The following is a 14,890-nucleotide window of genomic DNA, read 5'->3' on the forward strand; positions in this document are numbered from 1 at the left end:
AGAAGGATCTCGTAATGATTTCCCTTTGATAGCCATCTTGATGACGGGAGAGGAATCAAATCAGGGTCGGGCCGGATCAGACATATCCTGCCTGGCCTGAAGAAAAATACCAATGATGAACAAAGACCAACATGCCCGTTTCCTAATTGAATCGTTTCCTGTGTGTTTTGGCCCATCAAATGTGGCTTACTGTAGTCCTTGTATGCTGACCCCTGACGTGGATCTTGAGAAGCCAGCCAAAGTCATCGGGACAATGGTGACGAATCTGGGCCTACTTTGACCGTGAGTTCGCAACTGGCTGCCACGCATAGGTACAATNNGCCTTTCTTTTCTGTCTCTCGCTTTTTTCTCCATATTTAACCATACCCAACACGCAACAGCCCAGTATGCCTCAATTCAGGTTCCTTGGCAACAATGACAAGTCGAGGGAGTCCACCCATCCTTCTCAAGCTCATCAAGACTCTTAAACACCGTAAACTCCGATACCTCTCGTGGTCCCGAAACGGACAAACAAATAAGAGAGCAAAAAGATATTTTTCTGTCCCTCCCAGGTCGTGAATTCATTTCAAACATAAGATAAAAAAAATCAGCACAAAAGCCAAAACAGGGACAAGAACAAAACTCTTGTCTAAAGCCGCCGAAACGCCGACGCTGAAAAGGCTTTTGTAATCCGTCCAAAGACCGGTGAACCTGCTTCCTAAGTAAACCCTGGATCTGAAGAAAAAAAAAAGTTATTAGGAAAGACGCCAGAGGTTTATTAATCGGGATTTCGCTTCGCCTCCCCCTGCTGTGGGCCGAGGCAGAGGCATTAAGTCTTGATTTTCTGGCAGCTGCTGGGGTGTTTTTTTTTTTTTTTTTTTTTTTTTTTTTTCTAATGCTTTGAAATACTTTCCTCTTTAGTCAACGCTAATCCCCATCGAGTTCGTAGGTTGTCTGTCCATTACCGGATTGTGTCGGCAAGGGACTCGTAGGCGCCTCAATCGTATTGGTTCGTAAATCAAAAGTGAGAAGGACAACCAATGTAACAATGACAAGCTGCCAACCCAGGCCAGGTTGAGTCCTGAACTCTGGGGTCTTGGGTGGGGTTTATAGCTGCGGCTCCGGCTCCTCAGACTGCGGCGGGCTGTCGCTGGTCTGACTGACGCTGGCCTGGCGGGCCGCCCTCTTAGCATGGGTTTTGAGATGTCTTCGCAGCTGATCCTGGCGGTGGAAAGTCTTCTTGCACTCTGGAAACTCGCAGTGGAAGGACCCCTCGGCGGCGTGCGTCCTGCGATGCTTGGCCAGGTTTGATGACTCGCTGAACGTTCGATCACAAAGGTTACATTTGAGAGGCCTTTCTTTGGTGTGGACACGCATGTGCATGGCTGTTATACAGAAGAGAATCGATATTAGCTTCAAGTCGCCTTCAGCGGCGAGGTTAGTTGTGTTCTTACTTCTTGCGCTTTGCTGCCGGAAACTCTTGTTGCATCCCGGAAAGTTGCACTTGAGAGGTTTCTCCTTTTTGTGAATGAGGATATGCTGCTCAAGAGCCTGCTTTGCTGAAAACATATCCGGGCAATAGGGGCAAGAAAATGGACGGTCTGCAAGACAATAGCAAGTTAGGTTGCGACAAGTCAGCAAGACAAAACCTCGCTACTAGACGAGCTGAAGAATGTAGAGCTTACCACCGGTATGAGTCTGTAAATGCCGCTCGATCTTGCTCTTTTGAGGAAAGCCTCTTTTTTCGGCCTTGGATTGCCTCTTGCAGCCCATCCAGCGACATATGTACTCGTTTTCTTCTTTCTGGATGCACGTGAGATGATCCTCGATGACGTGTCGGTTGAGCTGTGAAGCGTCTTCAAAGATGTGTCCGCATTGGATCCCCATGTCGTTAAGCCAGAGACAGGTGTGCGGGTGAGCAGGTTGCTCCGCGACCGGATCCGTGATCTGGTTCCCATCCTTGGGTGAGGATATGCTTTGATCGGTAAGCGGCGGCGTCAGTGTCATTACATTAGCCTGGAGAGTCTGAGTGGTTGTGATCGGCGAAGAACCATGCGCAGGAATGGCTTCTGGCAGATTCTGAAATTGCATGTATTGCGCCACGTTCGAGGGGCTTGTGGGTGAATACTGTTGAAGCTGAGATGGATCTTGCGAGTGAGGGATGAGTGGTGTTGTATTTCCTTGGAGATATTGGGATAGAATCGTGTTGTGACAGGTATGCATATGTGAAATGAGTTGCTCCGCGCTAGCGTAGCCCTGCCCGTGACAGGACTTCATCGAATCGGGGATGTTAGCTAAGCCTGGGAACAGGTCGTCGAAGAATGGCTGTGACAATGTTGTATCTGTGATGCCGGGATTGTGAAGTTGCGGATGTTCCGTCACACAGCTGAATGGGCAGAATACGAAGTTACCCGGTTGATCGACGATACAGGAACCCTGACATGATGGCTTTTGCGGATCTCTGTGGTATTCAAGGATGTGTTGGAAGACATGACTGGGTTGGGCTGTTGCATGGCGTTGATGTGTTTCGAGGTTGAGAAAGTCGATATTCTGAAGCGATGAAACCGTTGCTGCTGCAATCACTGTGGTTTTCAATGTTAGCTCAAGTACCGAGACTCTTTTATGGATGTAAGAGGGCGCTTGAACTCCTGAAGATGATCGCCTTGACACAGCCAGTTTGTCCTTTTGAAGGTTACAAGTTCTAACCTACCGTTATCTGGCGCCTGTGATGAGCTATGCCGCGATTGGCTTTGTTGTATTCGTAGAAGTTCTCCTTCATAGGCTTGTCTGTAAGTCTCTGAAAAATGCTGTTGTTCTTGGAGTCGTTGAAGATCCTGTTGCCGAGTCTGTTGGTCCTGAAGCCGCTTCTGTTCGCGCCGTTGTTGTTGTTGTTGCTGCTGCTGCTGCTGCTGAAGTTGCTGTTGATGAATCTGTGCATGCTGAGACTGCTGTCCGTAGGCTTGGCTGCCATAGTATGCATAGCCAGGTGAAGTTTGCTGCTGCATTTGCTGGGGGTAACCTTGGTACTGCGGTTGATAGGCCTGATTAGGCAGCTGGGATACCTGATCATGCCCTCGCGTTACATAGCATAGTGCAAGGGCAGCTTGAGCCTCATCACAGGTGAGTGCCTCGCTGCAGTCTGGAGCGGAGCAGTGATCCTGCTGGGCGCAGTTCATGTCGTCGCAATGGCCATCCATGCCGCAGGCTTCAAGATCGCAGGTCTCAGTGAGGTCACAATCTAGCCCATCGCACTCGTCGTTCATGCTGCATTTATCTGCTCGATCGCACTGGTCGCCAAGCTCACACGGACTGCTGCACATGGATGGTTGCATCATTCCCATGGTTGAGATTGAACTCCCACGGCGGCTTGCAGTCAGGGCTGGCGACATGTGAGTCTGTGAGCGAGGCGTCGTTATGGAGGATGAGCCAGTAGTGTAGGTGGATGGTCCGGCGCTCATGCCAGCATTCTGCTGGTACTGTGGTTGATGGGACCCCGGGGCCATCGATCCCAGGTCGTTGAAGTCGAACTGAATCGAGTCGTCAAAGTCCCATGGCATGGGATCAGCTGTGGGCGACTGCATGCTAGCCGCGGTACTGAAGGCGCCCTGATTTGCCGGCGTCGTTTGTTTTTGCATCTCTTCAGTCATCCACATGAGGTGGTTCATGCCAACATCGTCCGTGGGTCCCATGAAGCTATGGACGGAGAGATTGCTGTCGTTTCTCCTATGAGACATATCGGTGTTCGATCCAAACATGAAGCCTGATTCTGGAGCGCCCGGCGCACCATTGGCGCCAGCTCCATTCCCGTTCATGGCGCTTACCCCCCTCGGCGGTTCATAAGATGGTGCGTCACAAGGAGTTCAAGCAGGTCCAAATCGAGCGCTAGCAACAGTACAGAGTTGTGACTTGAAGCGATGTAAAAGCTCGCGGCGACGAGAGCTTGAGGTGGTCAAGTAGAGAAACGTAGGTGTATGGCTGAAATATCCTCAAGATTGCGATTTTGTCAGCCGACGCGCCCCCAGCTGCAGCAGACAATTGCTGTGCAGATGTGGCAAAAAGAATAGAGTTGTCGTGGTAACCTTTTTTTTTCTATGGATTTAATTTTTCTCTCCTTGCGTTGCCAGTGACAAGTCGTGGGCAGGAAGGGAAAGATGGAAATGTGTGCGCTCACTGACCTCAACATCTAAAAGCTTCACCTAGCAAGCCTTCGAATTAGCCGATATATAATCAAAGGTAGCGTAGCCAGGTAGCCTTCTTTTAGCTTCTTGTCCTAATTTTTATTTTATTTTTTATAGTTTGATATGCCTCCACGAAGAACGTTCTGCTCCCACGATGTTTTGGCGCATCAAAGCTGGTAGTGGGGATGCTCTCATGAGCTCGACTCATCACAATAGAGAATCAATTGCGACAAAAAAATGCGAACCTTGATGGACACACACACAATAATAAAATCCATGCCAAGGGTACGGTCGCTGCAGAACGCGGGGTTTTCAGTGCGCGGGCTTCCGTCATTGGACCAAACTTTACTCCTAGGGCGGGCAAACCCCCACTTACTGTCAACTTGTGTAGCAAAAAGCCACAGAAGCCACAGAAGCCATGAAGTTGGGACAAAATAACGGGAAATAGAAGCGCAGAGATATGGATGGTCCAGTAGCTTGAGCTGAATTGACAGCTTAGGACCATGTAGCTACAGGTAGGGACCTACCTTACCTAAATTCAGACCGATGATGACTGACTGACTGGGTCAACCGACCAAAAAAACATGACACTTCCGCAGGTACGGTACACTGGTGGAGAGTAAGAAAAAAAAAAAAAAAAACTTAGATTTTACTCTTCAACCATTGGAATATCGAATTGACTAATATATTACCTCGCCAATATGAAGGTCACCCTCAAGTCCACCTAACTGCTCAGAGGTCTGGTCTCTTATCTCCTCATTGAGCAGGGGGTACGCTCACCTCTGGGCAAAGAAAAAAATTCAAATCGCTCACTAGACCCAAAGCGACGCATCACTCTTGAATTTTAGCCGAGAGCACAGCCATCGTCATCCATCGCCAGACTTGCGTGTTGTGGGGGACTCTGAACTCTTGATTAATGCTGACTGTCTAAAACTACTGTAAACTCGAAATCAAAACGACAATTTGCTACCAAATCCCGCTAGTCCTTGTGATTCTGGGGCTGTGACTCTTCTTCCACGACGGATCAAGGAGACAGCGATAAACCATCCTCAGGATCTAATTTTTACCGGGCCGCTCACCTTAGCCAAGGCACCAAGCCAGCGTAAAAGACGAGACCAACTCCACTTTGAATTCTCTCGGGGCCCCGCAACCGGTGACCGACCGAACATCCCCCAACCACCCCGTTTGCTCATCCGATACAATCCGAGCAGGCGGTGCCCTCCCAAACCAAAGTTGGCGCGCATGAGACCCAAACGTAGTCAAATCTTCAATAATAAGGAGAATAACAAACTAAGAAAAGAAAGTGAAGAAGAAAAACAAAAGAGAATAAGCCAAAAAAAAAAAAAAAAACACCTTGTATCGACGCCTCCTGCCATAGACCCCAACCTAATTCGGGCGGGAGTAAAATCCACCCTTTCGCGCGCGATCCGCCAGACCATGGGCAACTGCTTTGGCAAGCCCAGCTCCAGCTCGGGCGACAACAACTCTGGTGGTGCGCGTCCCATCAACAGCAACAACAACCAGACCACGTCGGCGTCCACCTCTGCTCCTCAGAAGAAGAAACCTCAGACGACCGGGAAGGGTCGGACGCTGGGCGACGCCGCCAGTGGTTCGTCTGCAGTCCCACCACCAGCAGCTGCGGATGCAGCACGACAGGCCGCGCTGGTAAGGTTTATATTTCTCTCTTTGCATGCAGCTCGCCCCCTTTTCTCGGTTCCCCCGCTGCGCTGCTTTCTTTTCTTCTTCCTAGGCCCCCAGTTGTTTGGCGGTCGTTTACACACACGTGATCTGCACTTTAGCACGTGGGTGGTTTGGCGGGTGCCTGACAGACGGGTTTTCACCACCACCACGTGGGGGGAACACTACGCTCGCCCCCTTGGGTTTCCCCTTTTTGTCTTCTCGTTTTGTTACTAACCGCCGCATTATTCTCACTTACATAGGACCGCCATTCAGAAAACAACAAAAAGACGGGAGGGAAAATAGGGTCCAGCCTGCAGGCGCAAAAGAAGATGACGGACAGGCAGGTGCTGAGCCAGGCAGCAGAGGAAAGTCGGCGGCAGAGAGAACTCGACGACCAGGCACGGGCGTTGCGGAATGATTAGACCCAAGGTACCCTATGTTAGTCTCTTTAGTTGAAATCAAGCCTCTTTTCGAATCTTTTTTTTTTCCGGCTGATTGTGTGTAAGAGAAGACATAACGGGGTTGGCAGCTCTTTGATGACTTGGCAGGGTCTCACACGCTCGCAACGGGCTGCAGAATTATACAATATATTTCCAGTGTCGCAGTCAACTCAAGTCTGCTGGTATATATTTCTATCAACAATAACCCAACCCGCGGACGACGAGCCATCCCATACACAATCATTATAGTCATGAAACAAGAAACGACCTCCCACTACCAAAACAGCCCAACTCAGACAGACATCTTCATAGCAATGGCCTTGTGCGGGTCATAACCCTTGATGACGAAATCCTCCAGCTTCCAGCCGTCAATGACGCCGTCGCCGCCCTCGGGCACCTCGGGCCTGTTGATCTCGAGTTCGGGGAACGGCCTAGGCTCGCGCTCCAGCTGCGTCCGGAGCGCGTCGACGTGGTCGGCGTAAACGTGGGCGTCACCCATGACGTGCGTCAGCGACCCCGGCACTAGACCCGTGGCGCGCGCAATCATGTGCGTCAGCAGCGCGTAGCTGGCGATGTTGAAGGGCACGCCCAGGCCCATGTCGCACGACCGCTGGTAGAGCTGGCAGTGGAGGTGACCCTTGGGCTGCTTGGATGTGGATGATGACGTCTGGTCCGCGTCTTCTGCTGCGGCGGGGTTGCCGTTGCCGTTACTGTCGGTGGTCTTGGGGTACGAGACGTAAAACTGCGCAAACATGTGGCACGGCGGCAGGACCATGAGCTTGAGGTCCTTGGGGTTCCAGGCGCTGAGCACCATGCGGCGGTCGTACGGGTTCGTGCGGAGCTTGTGCACGACCTCGGCCAGCTGGTCGACGCCCTGGCCCGTGTAGTCGGCGTGGCAGTCGGTGTACTCGGCGCCAAAGTGCCGCCACTGGAACCCGTATACGGGGCCCAGGTCGCCCACCTCGCGGTGCTGCAGGCCCAGCCCGTCCAGGAATTCGCGGCTGCCGTTGCCGTCCCAGATCTTGACCCCGGCGTCGGTCAGGGGTTTGGACGACGTCGCGCCCGACACGAACCATAGCAGCTCAAGGATGACGGCCCGCGAGAAGACACGCTTCGTCGTCAGCAGCGGGAGGATCGGCGTGCCGTCTCTGTTGAGGGAGAACTTGAGCGGGCGTGGTGCGAATATGGAGTATGTGCCCGTGCCGGTCCTGTGGTGGGTGGTTTGGTGAGTGATTGTCAGTTGGTGAGCTTTGCCTAATTGAGAGGATCGGCTACGACGGGAGGGGGACATACCTGTCTGGCCTGTGCTCGCCATTGTCGAGTATTTCGCGCACGAGGTCCAAATATTGATACTCTTCATGTCTTTCTGTGCCATTCTGGGCATTCGGGGCATTCGGGGCTGGTTTGGCACCTGTGTCGGCCATGGTGTTTATGGGCCTTGCTATGAAGCAGGACTTTTGCGCTTGTTGTCGGGGAAATCAGATATTGTTTGTCTGCCTAGTCTTGATCCGATTTGGAAATTTCATCTGATGAATTGCAGATTTCAGTACTTGCTTGCAGGAATATGCAGTTCGAAATCAGACGTTCCGATATGGGTATCCGAAAAACAAGATGGGAATTAAAGATATTGCATAGTGGTGTAAGTTTAGTAAACATGACCGCAAAGTTTCCCCGCGACAAACACCCCGCGACGAGACGCGTCTAGGCGAATCGACACGCGAAATGGGGCTTTCCAATTTAACAGATTTGAGCCCTAACCCTAAAGCTGTGTTACAAGATACCACTTGCATGTTCAGCCACCACCTTCAGACATGGAAATAACTTTTTTTGTTTTTTTTTTTTTTTTTGTTTTTTATAAAAAAATAGTAATCAAAGACCCCACTACTGTCTTGACAGACTTATCTGCACTGTGGCTCTTACCGGCTCAAGTTCCATCTGATCTGGTAAACTTATGAGTGCATTGTGTTATCCTACCACAGATCGATAGAGCGTAAGGTAGTAGCTAAGTCTGATCTGATACGAATTGATCATCCGCTTGGGTTTTTGCCATCACCAACCTCCGTAACGACGACTCGTCCGATGGAACCTGACAACATGCTTAGATTAGATCGCATATCCCGAGAAAAAGATTCATCTCTTGGACTCTCGGAAATTAGATCATCTTATCAGATCAAATTGGGCCCATATCAAAAGCTTATTCGATCCACGTGTAACACTATCGCAGGTTCCTCCGGGTCACTCTCGGTCAAGCTCGAAACTCAAGATCAGCTCGACAGATCAGTAAAAGGCTTTTTTTATTATTATTTTTATTTACCGAATGCAACACTACGGGGGGTTCAAAGGCCCCTCCTAATTAAGATCGAAAATCACAATCTGTAGACACCTGAAAAGCCTAAAGCATCAAGTGATGCGGATATCCAACCATGCAAAACACCACCCAGTGGTAATCCGTTTTTTCCCCCTCCCCCAACAGAAAACGCCTTAGAAAATATTACCACTCGTCCCAACAAAGTTGGACCACGCGCACTTGCAACCTCCGGTCCCGCCGTCGATGCCCCCGAAGCTAGGGTTAAAGTTCTTCCCTCTAGGGTTGATCAGCGCCGTCGTAGTGTCCATGTGATTCAGGTGAAGGAAGATCTTGTCGTTGTCCCGCTGTGGCCTGCCCCGGTCGTCCAGCTCGAACGTGTAAGTGCCCTTTTTGTTCGGGTCGCCGCCGTGCGTGTCTTCGCTGATCGTAATAGGGTATGGAAACGTCCCGGGCCTCCGCAGCTCCAGTGTCTCCTTTTCCGAGAGGCCCTGGACGTTGCGGCCGTCGCGGCCCAGTAGCCTGGCAGTGCCGGACCGCCGCGTCCAGATCTGCACGTGTAGCCGCGTGTATGCCCAGACGGCAACATAGCGAGCCTCTGAGCGAGAGGCTCCTCCGTTACGATCGACGGGCACGTCGCCCAACTGCGAGGTGGCGTTGTCCAGCGCCTCCTTGGATCGCACAAATATCGTCTTGTTGAAGTATGTGTAGAATCCAAAGTGTTCCGTGTCGAGGCCGCGATCGAACAGCCGCAGTTGCTGCTGGCGTGGGTGCGGGAAGAGCTGCGCGGGCTTTGCGGTGCCATCCGGGTTCACGTCCGGGAAGGGCACCAGGCTTGCGAGGTCTGGAGTCAAGTTGGTCTGGTTCTTTCGAGACGCGTCATTAGACTGGCGCCTGCCAAGCATGTTTGGCCCGGCCGTTGCGTTGGCGGATGGGAGCATGCTGATGTAGAAAGGAGTAGCCTCGCCGGCTTTGCGAGGAGACTGAATGCCATCTGTCCAGTTGCCTAGGAACCACATCTCCTCGAACCTGGGCATTGGTGGATTGGGAGTGAAGTTGGGGTTTGACTCATCGCGTCGAAGAAGTGACAGAACGCTGGCAGTTGCACGACTCGATAACCTCTTGTTGCCGCCTGAGGGATCCTCCCTTGCTGTTTTGGTGTCTCCGAGTGGCTTGATGACAGGAACCTGGCCATCCGGTATGTTCCAGTACTGCTGTGTGCTGTTGTCAAACTGGATCTGAATGACAAACCCGGGTTGCTCAGGCGCGTATGGCTTGTTGGCCTCCTGCTGCTCCTTGGGCAGTGCACAACTCCATAGGGTAGCAGGCTGCACACATGTTGTAATATCCTGGGAGTTGTCAGGTGCGACTACCGTCATTACACCCGTTGGGGTCGGCGGAAAGCTGGTCAGGTTGAGCCAAATAGATTGTTCAGCGGCGGCCCCAGTGCTTTTGCGCAGCAGCACAACAACTAGAACGACGATGAGGATGATCACGGCAATGGCGCCACCGCACACACCGAGGCAGACCCGACGTCGCTTGCGGCCCTCGCGTCCAGTACGTCCAAAGCAGCCATTAGCCGGAATGCAGCCACGACCACGCCAGAAGCCACCAGCCTTGCGTGCAACAACCTCTTCCTTCTCATGTCGGCGACGCTGACGCTCGTTGCGTGCCGCAGGAGAATTGCCGGCATTGGCGAGAAACTGGTCGCCCGTCGTGTAGGTACCCGGCAGACGGTCTGGGAGGGGCACCGTGGTGCGAGGTGCAATTGTTTGATTCGCAGGTGGAGTAAGGGGCACTTCAGTCATGTTGATGGCACCTTGAGATGTCATGGTGTTTGCCAGGCCTGGAGAGATAGGACCAGGAGAGTCGGGAACGCGAGGCACCGCAAGTGCGTGACCTGGCGGGAAGACGGCCATGTAGCGGACGGGACCTTTTCTCTCAGGTGGTGAGTAAGGTGGCGGCTGCTCGGTCGGCGCTTCGTTCTCCTCCGCGAGGATCCTACCCTTTTCAGCGTGAGACTGACCTGTGCGAGCAGGAGCTCTGGTGGCTTGGGCTACAGGAGCTGGCCCCAGGGATGAAGCAGGGGTTAAAGTCGCGGCACTTTGCATGCTGCCATCGTTGGCGGCGGATGAGGATGGGCTTATCAGCGTGGAAGCCTGCGGGGACCATACACTTTGTGCGCTGCCGTTATTGGTGGCCGCTGAGTATGGGTTCATTACTGTAGCAATGTGTGGAGACCACACACCCTGTGTGCTGCCATCATTTGCAGCAGATGAGGATGGGCTCTGGGACGAGGCAACCGTTGCGGACTGAGTACTGCCGTCGTTGGCGACGGACGAGGATGGACTTATCAATTTGGCAGCTTGGGGGGACCATACACTCTGCATGCTGCCGTCATTTGCAGCCGATGAGGATGGACTCTGGAACGAAGCAACAGTCGCGGACTGAGTGCTGCCATCGTTGGCGGCTGACGAGGAAGGGCTCATTGCAGTAGCGGTAGCTGGCTGCTTGCGGCCGCCACTTTTCTTATCTTGTACAACCCACCACTCATCTCGAGTCGTCTCGGGTTCTGGTTGATGAGTTGGTGTCGCAGGTTTAGATTCAGATCTCGCAAAAGGATTCGTGCTGGACTGTTCCAAGAACGGCGTTCGGAGATGGTCCCACCACCCCGATCTTGTGTTGCCAGTGGTGACGGGAGATCTGGTATTGGGCTTGATGGATTTTGCGGTGGGTTTGCGCGATAAGCATGGGCTACCGTCCTCTTCGAACAAAGTCACCGGGGTGAAGTTATCGTCGTCATCATCGATGTCAATCAGGTTGACCTTGGACTTGTCATTGTACCCAACAGGTACTGCAGGTACGGGCGGTACGTTTGACAAGTCATAGACACCGTTACCGGGCTGCGAGTACATGCTAGAAGCTACTCGAGATCTGTTGTTTTGGAACTGGGAACCCGCAGAGCTCGGAGTATCAGGGGACCACACGGATTTCTGCGCTTGCGGCGGACAATTGTATGGATGGTCCATAGCGCTGCCACCAGAGGCAGAATTTTTGATGTTGGTTTGATTAGGAGGAAACGAGAGACCAATTAAGATGGGGCGGTCGCTCGGTGACAAGTCTTGAGTAGGGCTCGACTCGGCTCTGAGTTGATCCATTCGAGACTTTGGTGCGCCGTTTTTGCTTTGCATCTTCTTGAGCCAGTGCCAGCTACCAACAGAAGATTGATTTTGATCACCCTCGAGAGCCTGCAGTGCGGCGAGGTCGGCAAATTGTCCTTTTCTCAACTCGGCCTCAGCTGATAGTTTTTGGTTTTGTTGTTGCTGCTTAGTGCGAAATTTGGTCATGTCCGTGACGACTTTGATTCCAGCCTTGGTGTTTTGGGCCTTTTGCCTCGCCCTTGACTTTAGTCGTGTTGGCTTCTGCACTGAATAAGTCGAATCTGGCAAGAGAAAGCTGGATTTGCGAGACATGGCGCCTTTGTGCTTTGGTCTAGCGGTAGACAAAGGGGCTGGATTCTCGCCATTGTCGAGTGCCAACAGCAGGTCAGCTACCCCGACCGCTGAATATGGCTCATCGTCGGTCCAGTCCTCCCACTCATCTCTGTTGTTATTTTTGGTTCCGTCCCTTGAGATCGGTGAGCTCTGTGAACGAGCGTTGTGATAAAACGAGGTCGAGCCGTTCATGTTGAAAGTCGGATATTAAAAGTGGTATGGATAGAGGGACAAAAGAGAAGAAAGAAGAAAGGGTGAAAGGGAGAAACCACAATGATATTTGACCAGCTCAGGATAAAAAGAAAATTAGTTGGTAATAATTAGTCGGAAGATGTATGTGAGATGTCCAGCGTCAGTTCGACGAATGTCGGATGTGGGTGGCTGTTCCAGAGTGAATCTGGAAGCAAAAAGAGATGTCTGGTCAGATGGAAAGATAGCACGAGGGCCGAATGTGGTTTTTCTTTGTTGCGTGAAAATGACAGTCGTCAATCGTTTTTTTTTTTTTTTTTTGAATATCATTTAGTCGTGGCTGAATAGGATTCCCATTGTTCTGTTATGAATGGGATCCACAGACAAAGAAGAATACAGAGACGCCGGACGTCAAGTATAGTCACGGCACGAATGACGGTACCAGACAAAGAAAGGACAGTACTTCGACCGGAACAACAGTGAAAGCAAGCCACACCAATGAGTGAACTAGGGAGGAAAATATTGGAGTGAAGTAGGAAATGTGGTGAATGAAAGATGAACAACTTCTGGAGACCAGAACCAAAGAGAAAAAAAGACAGCCACCCGGACAGCCTGCAGAGAGGAAATAAAATGAAACACGAAAACAATGGAGATTAACAAGCTGGCCAGCAAAAACTTCTTGCCGACCAGTTGACGCCATGAGTTTTGAGGGGAAAGCAGAAGGCGACATCGCCTCGATGCAGACGCGGTCCATTGTGAGATGCCACTGGCCAGAGGCTCACTCTTGTCTCGGCCCGCCTAGCATGGGCGATGCATCTCGCCATACACAACGCCCCGCCTGGCAGCAGGTTTTCGCCATATAATTCGTCAGAGCATCAATTAGGGCCATCTCCCCATGCTCGCTGGGTAGACAGAAAGAAGCGAAAAACAACAAAGGCCGGAAAGACGGGGAGTGGGCAACGCAACACAAGCGCTTCGTGGTATGAGATAGCCGCCCGAGGCAGCGCTTCCAGTTAGAGGATTGGCTGAGACTGAACGAGACTTGTTTTTACATATTGGGCGGACCAATGCCAGCGCCCCTGATTGGGGGTTGTCGCGCGTGTGGGTCTGGAATCTGACCAGGGTTCTGGAGGTGGGCGGCAGCTGCGTCCAGACGTTGCGGCCTTGATTGAAGGTCCTGCCTCCGGGATCGTCAACGCAATGCAACAGTCAAATTTTCGATGCGTTCAAAACAGGCACCATTATTGACTAGAGTCAGGCCGCGGCCATATTCCAGACGCATCTGGGACCGGGTGGTGGAAATTTTTGGATCCGGACGTACGCCTCTCTCTATTTTACTTCGTCGTCGTTGAGTGTAACATTAGTCTACTGCTAGTATACAAGTGTTGGACAAGACGGGTAGGGTTAGGGGCGGAAAGCGGCGGGTAATTATTTCCAGGCCATGTCCATATATTAATCAACTTCATTTACACTCACGTCGTCGTGCTGATACCCATATAATATCTCATTAACACCGGCCAATGGCACATCCATCACTGCATCGGTGCCTTCATTCCATATTGACCTCCAATCAATCCCGCCCGGCGTTGTGACACCATCATCCTCATCGTTGTCTCCCTGCATACCCCGTCCTCCACCACCAGCACCGGCAGCCCCCTTTGCAGCCCCGAGCCCCTCAGTCCTTGGCCTCAACCTGCCCCGCGCATCAACAGCAGCGACTTTTCCGGCGGTGTCCACGATCGTCTCTATCGAGTCCAGCCGGAGAGTCAAGAACTCGGTGTTGTAAAGCGCCAGCGCAACGTAGATGTACACGATAAGCATGACCAGAAACCCGGGGACGGCGAGGGCCCACCACCGACTCGGGTAGTAGTAGATGCCGACGGCGTGCAGCACCGGCGACGGCAGAAAAGCCCACAGTAAGTAGATGAGCAGCGCAACCCACGACAGCACGTACAGCACGAAGCCATAATACTCGTACGTCGGGACCTGTGGAGTCGCCCGCGGCACCGGCTCCAGCTCGTCGTCGGACGCGTCAGGCGTGTTGGGCCGCGACGGGCGCAGCAGCGACGTCAGCGACGGCGAGGGGGGAAGCGGGGTGGGTGGTCGGCCGTAGTAGGGCGGGGCGAAGTTGTGTGTGAATGTCGGCGTGTGGACTTCGCCGCTTCCGTCTCGGCCCGCATCCTCGTCGTCTTCGGATGGGGATCCGTGTTCGTCGCTCGACGTGTGTTGGTATATCAGTTCGTCATCGTCGCTGTCGTCTTCTGAATTGAGGGCCATTTTGGCTGCTTTGCCCTGCTGTACAGCTGACAGGAGCCTCCACCATATGTATGATTCGGCAGTAGTCTGCAAACCAACCCTATTCGCAAGGTTGGCTTGTTGGACAATCAGATGGATTAAGATTATTGAAGGGTTGCGCAGCGGGGCGTCATGGGATGGAATGCGACAGGGTAGCTTCTACAGTGTCAAACGGACTGTCATTTCCTACGGTACACACTGTCAGTGCACTGGCATGAAAAGGGGTAAGCCGTCAGGCGCAAGGTTGGGGTTTGACATTTGACTACAACTTCCTAAGGGAGTAATTATTAATTAATTTGAGTACCTCAAATATTGGCAAACTGACGTTAT

General features: G+C 52.2%; 5 protein-coding genes across 5 annotated transcripts; 1 reads left to right on the forward strand and 4 right to left on the reverse strand.

The window, feature by feature from the left end:
- Positions 1–1,086: 1,086 nt before the first annotated feature.
- PpBr36_00241 (uncharacterized protein) lies at positions 1,087–3,791 on the reverse strand (the record flags this gene model as incomplete). Its single annotated transcript, XM_029887434.1, has 4 exons — positions 1,087–1,364; positions 1,434–1,580; positions 1,665–2,561; positions 2,690–3,791. The coding sequence occupies 4 exons, from the start codon at positions 3,789–3,791 to the stop codon at positions 1,087–1,089; spliced, it is 2,424 nt and encodes an 807-aa protein (XP_029751356.1).
- Positions 3,792–5,594: 1,803 nt separating this feature from the next.
- PpBr36_00242 (uncharacterized protein) lies at positions 5,595–6,259 on the forward strand (the record flags this gene model as incomplete). The annotated part of the gene is made up of 2 exons (XM_029887435.1): positions 5,595–5,822; positions 6,098–6,259. The coding sequence occupies 2 exons, from the start codon at positions 5,595–5,597 to the stop codon at positions 6,257–6,259; spliced, it is 390 nt and encodes a 129-aa protein (XP_029751357.1).
- Positions 6,260–6,569: 310 nt separating this feature from the next.
- Positions 6,570–7,701, reverse strand: PpBr36_00243 (uncharacterized protein; the record flags this gene model as incomplete). Its single annotated transcript, XM_029887436.1, has 2 exons — positions 6,570–7,485; positions 7,571–7,701. 2 exons carry the CDS (start codon positions 7,699–7,701, stop codon positions 6,570–6,572), a joined length of 1,047 nt encoding a protein of 348 aa, XP_029751358.1.
- A 1,057-nt stretch (positions 7,702–8,758) lies between these two features.
- PpBr36_00244 (uncharacterized protein) lies at positions 8,759–12,268 on the reverse strand (the record flags this gene model as incomplete). The annotated part of the gene is made up of 1 exon (XM_029887437.1): positions 8,759–12,268. The coding sequence occupies one exon, from the start codon at positions 12,266–12,268 to the stop codon at positions 8,759–8,761; it is 3,510 nt and encodes a 1,169-aa protein (XP_029751359.1).
- Positions 12,269–13,717: 1,449 nt separating this feature from the next.
- PpBr36_00245 (uncharacterized protein) lies at positions 13,718–14,542 on the reverse strand (the record flags this gene model as incomplete). Its single annotated transcript, XM_029887438.1, has 1 exon — positions 13,718–14,542. One exon carries the CDS (start codon positions 14,540–14,542, stop codon positions 13,718–13,720), a length of 825 nt encoding a protein of 274 aa, XP_029751360.1.
- Between the last annotated feature and the right edge of the window lie 348 nt (positions 14,543–14,890).

This window comes from Pyricularia pennisetigena, chromosome 2 (genome assembly GCF_004337985.1).
Source record: "Pyricularia pennisetigena strain Br36 chromosome 2, whole genome shotgun sequence".
Classification (NCBI taxonomy): domain Eukaryota; kingdom Fungi; phylum Ascomycota; class Sordariomycetes; order Magnaporthales; family Pyriculariaceae; genus Pyricularia; species Pyricularia pennisetigena.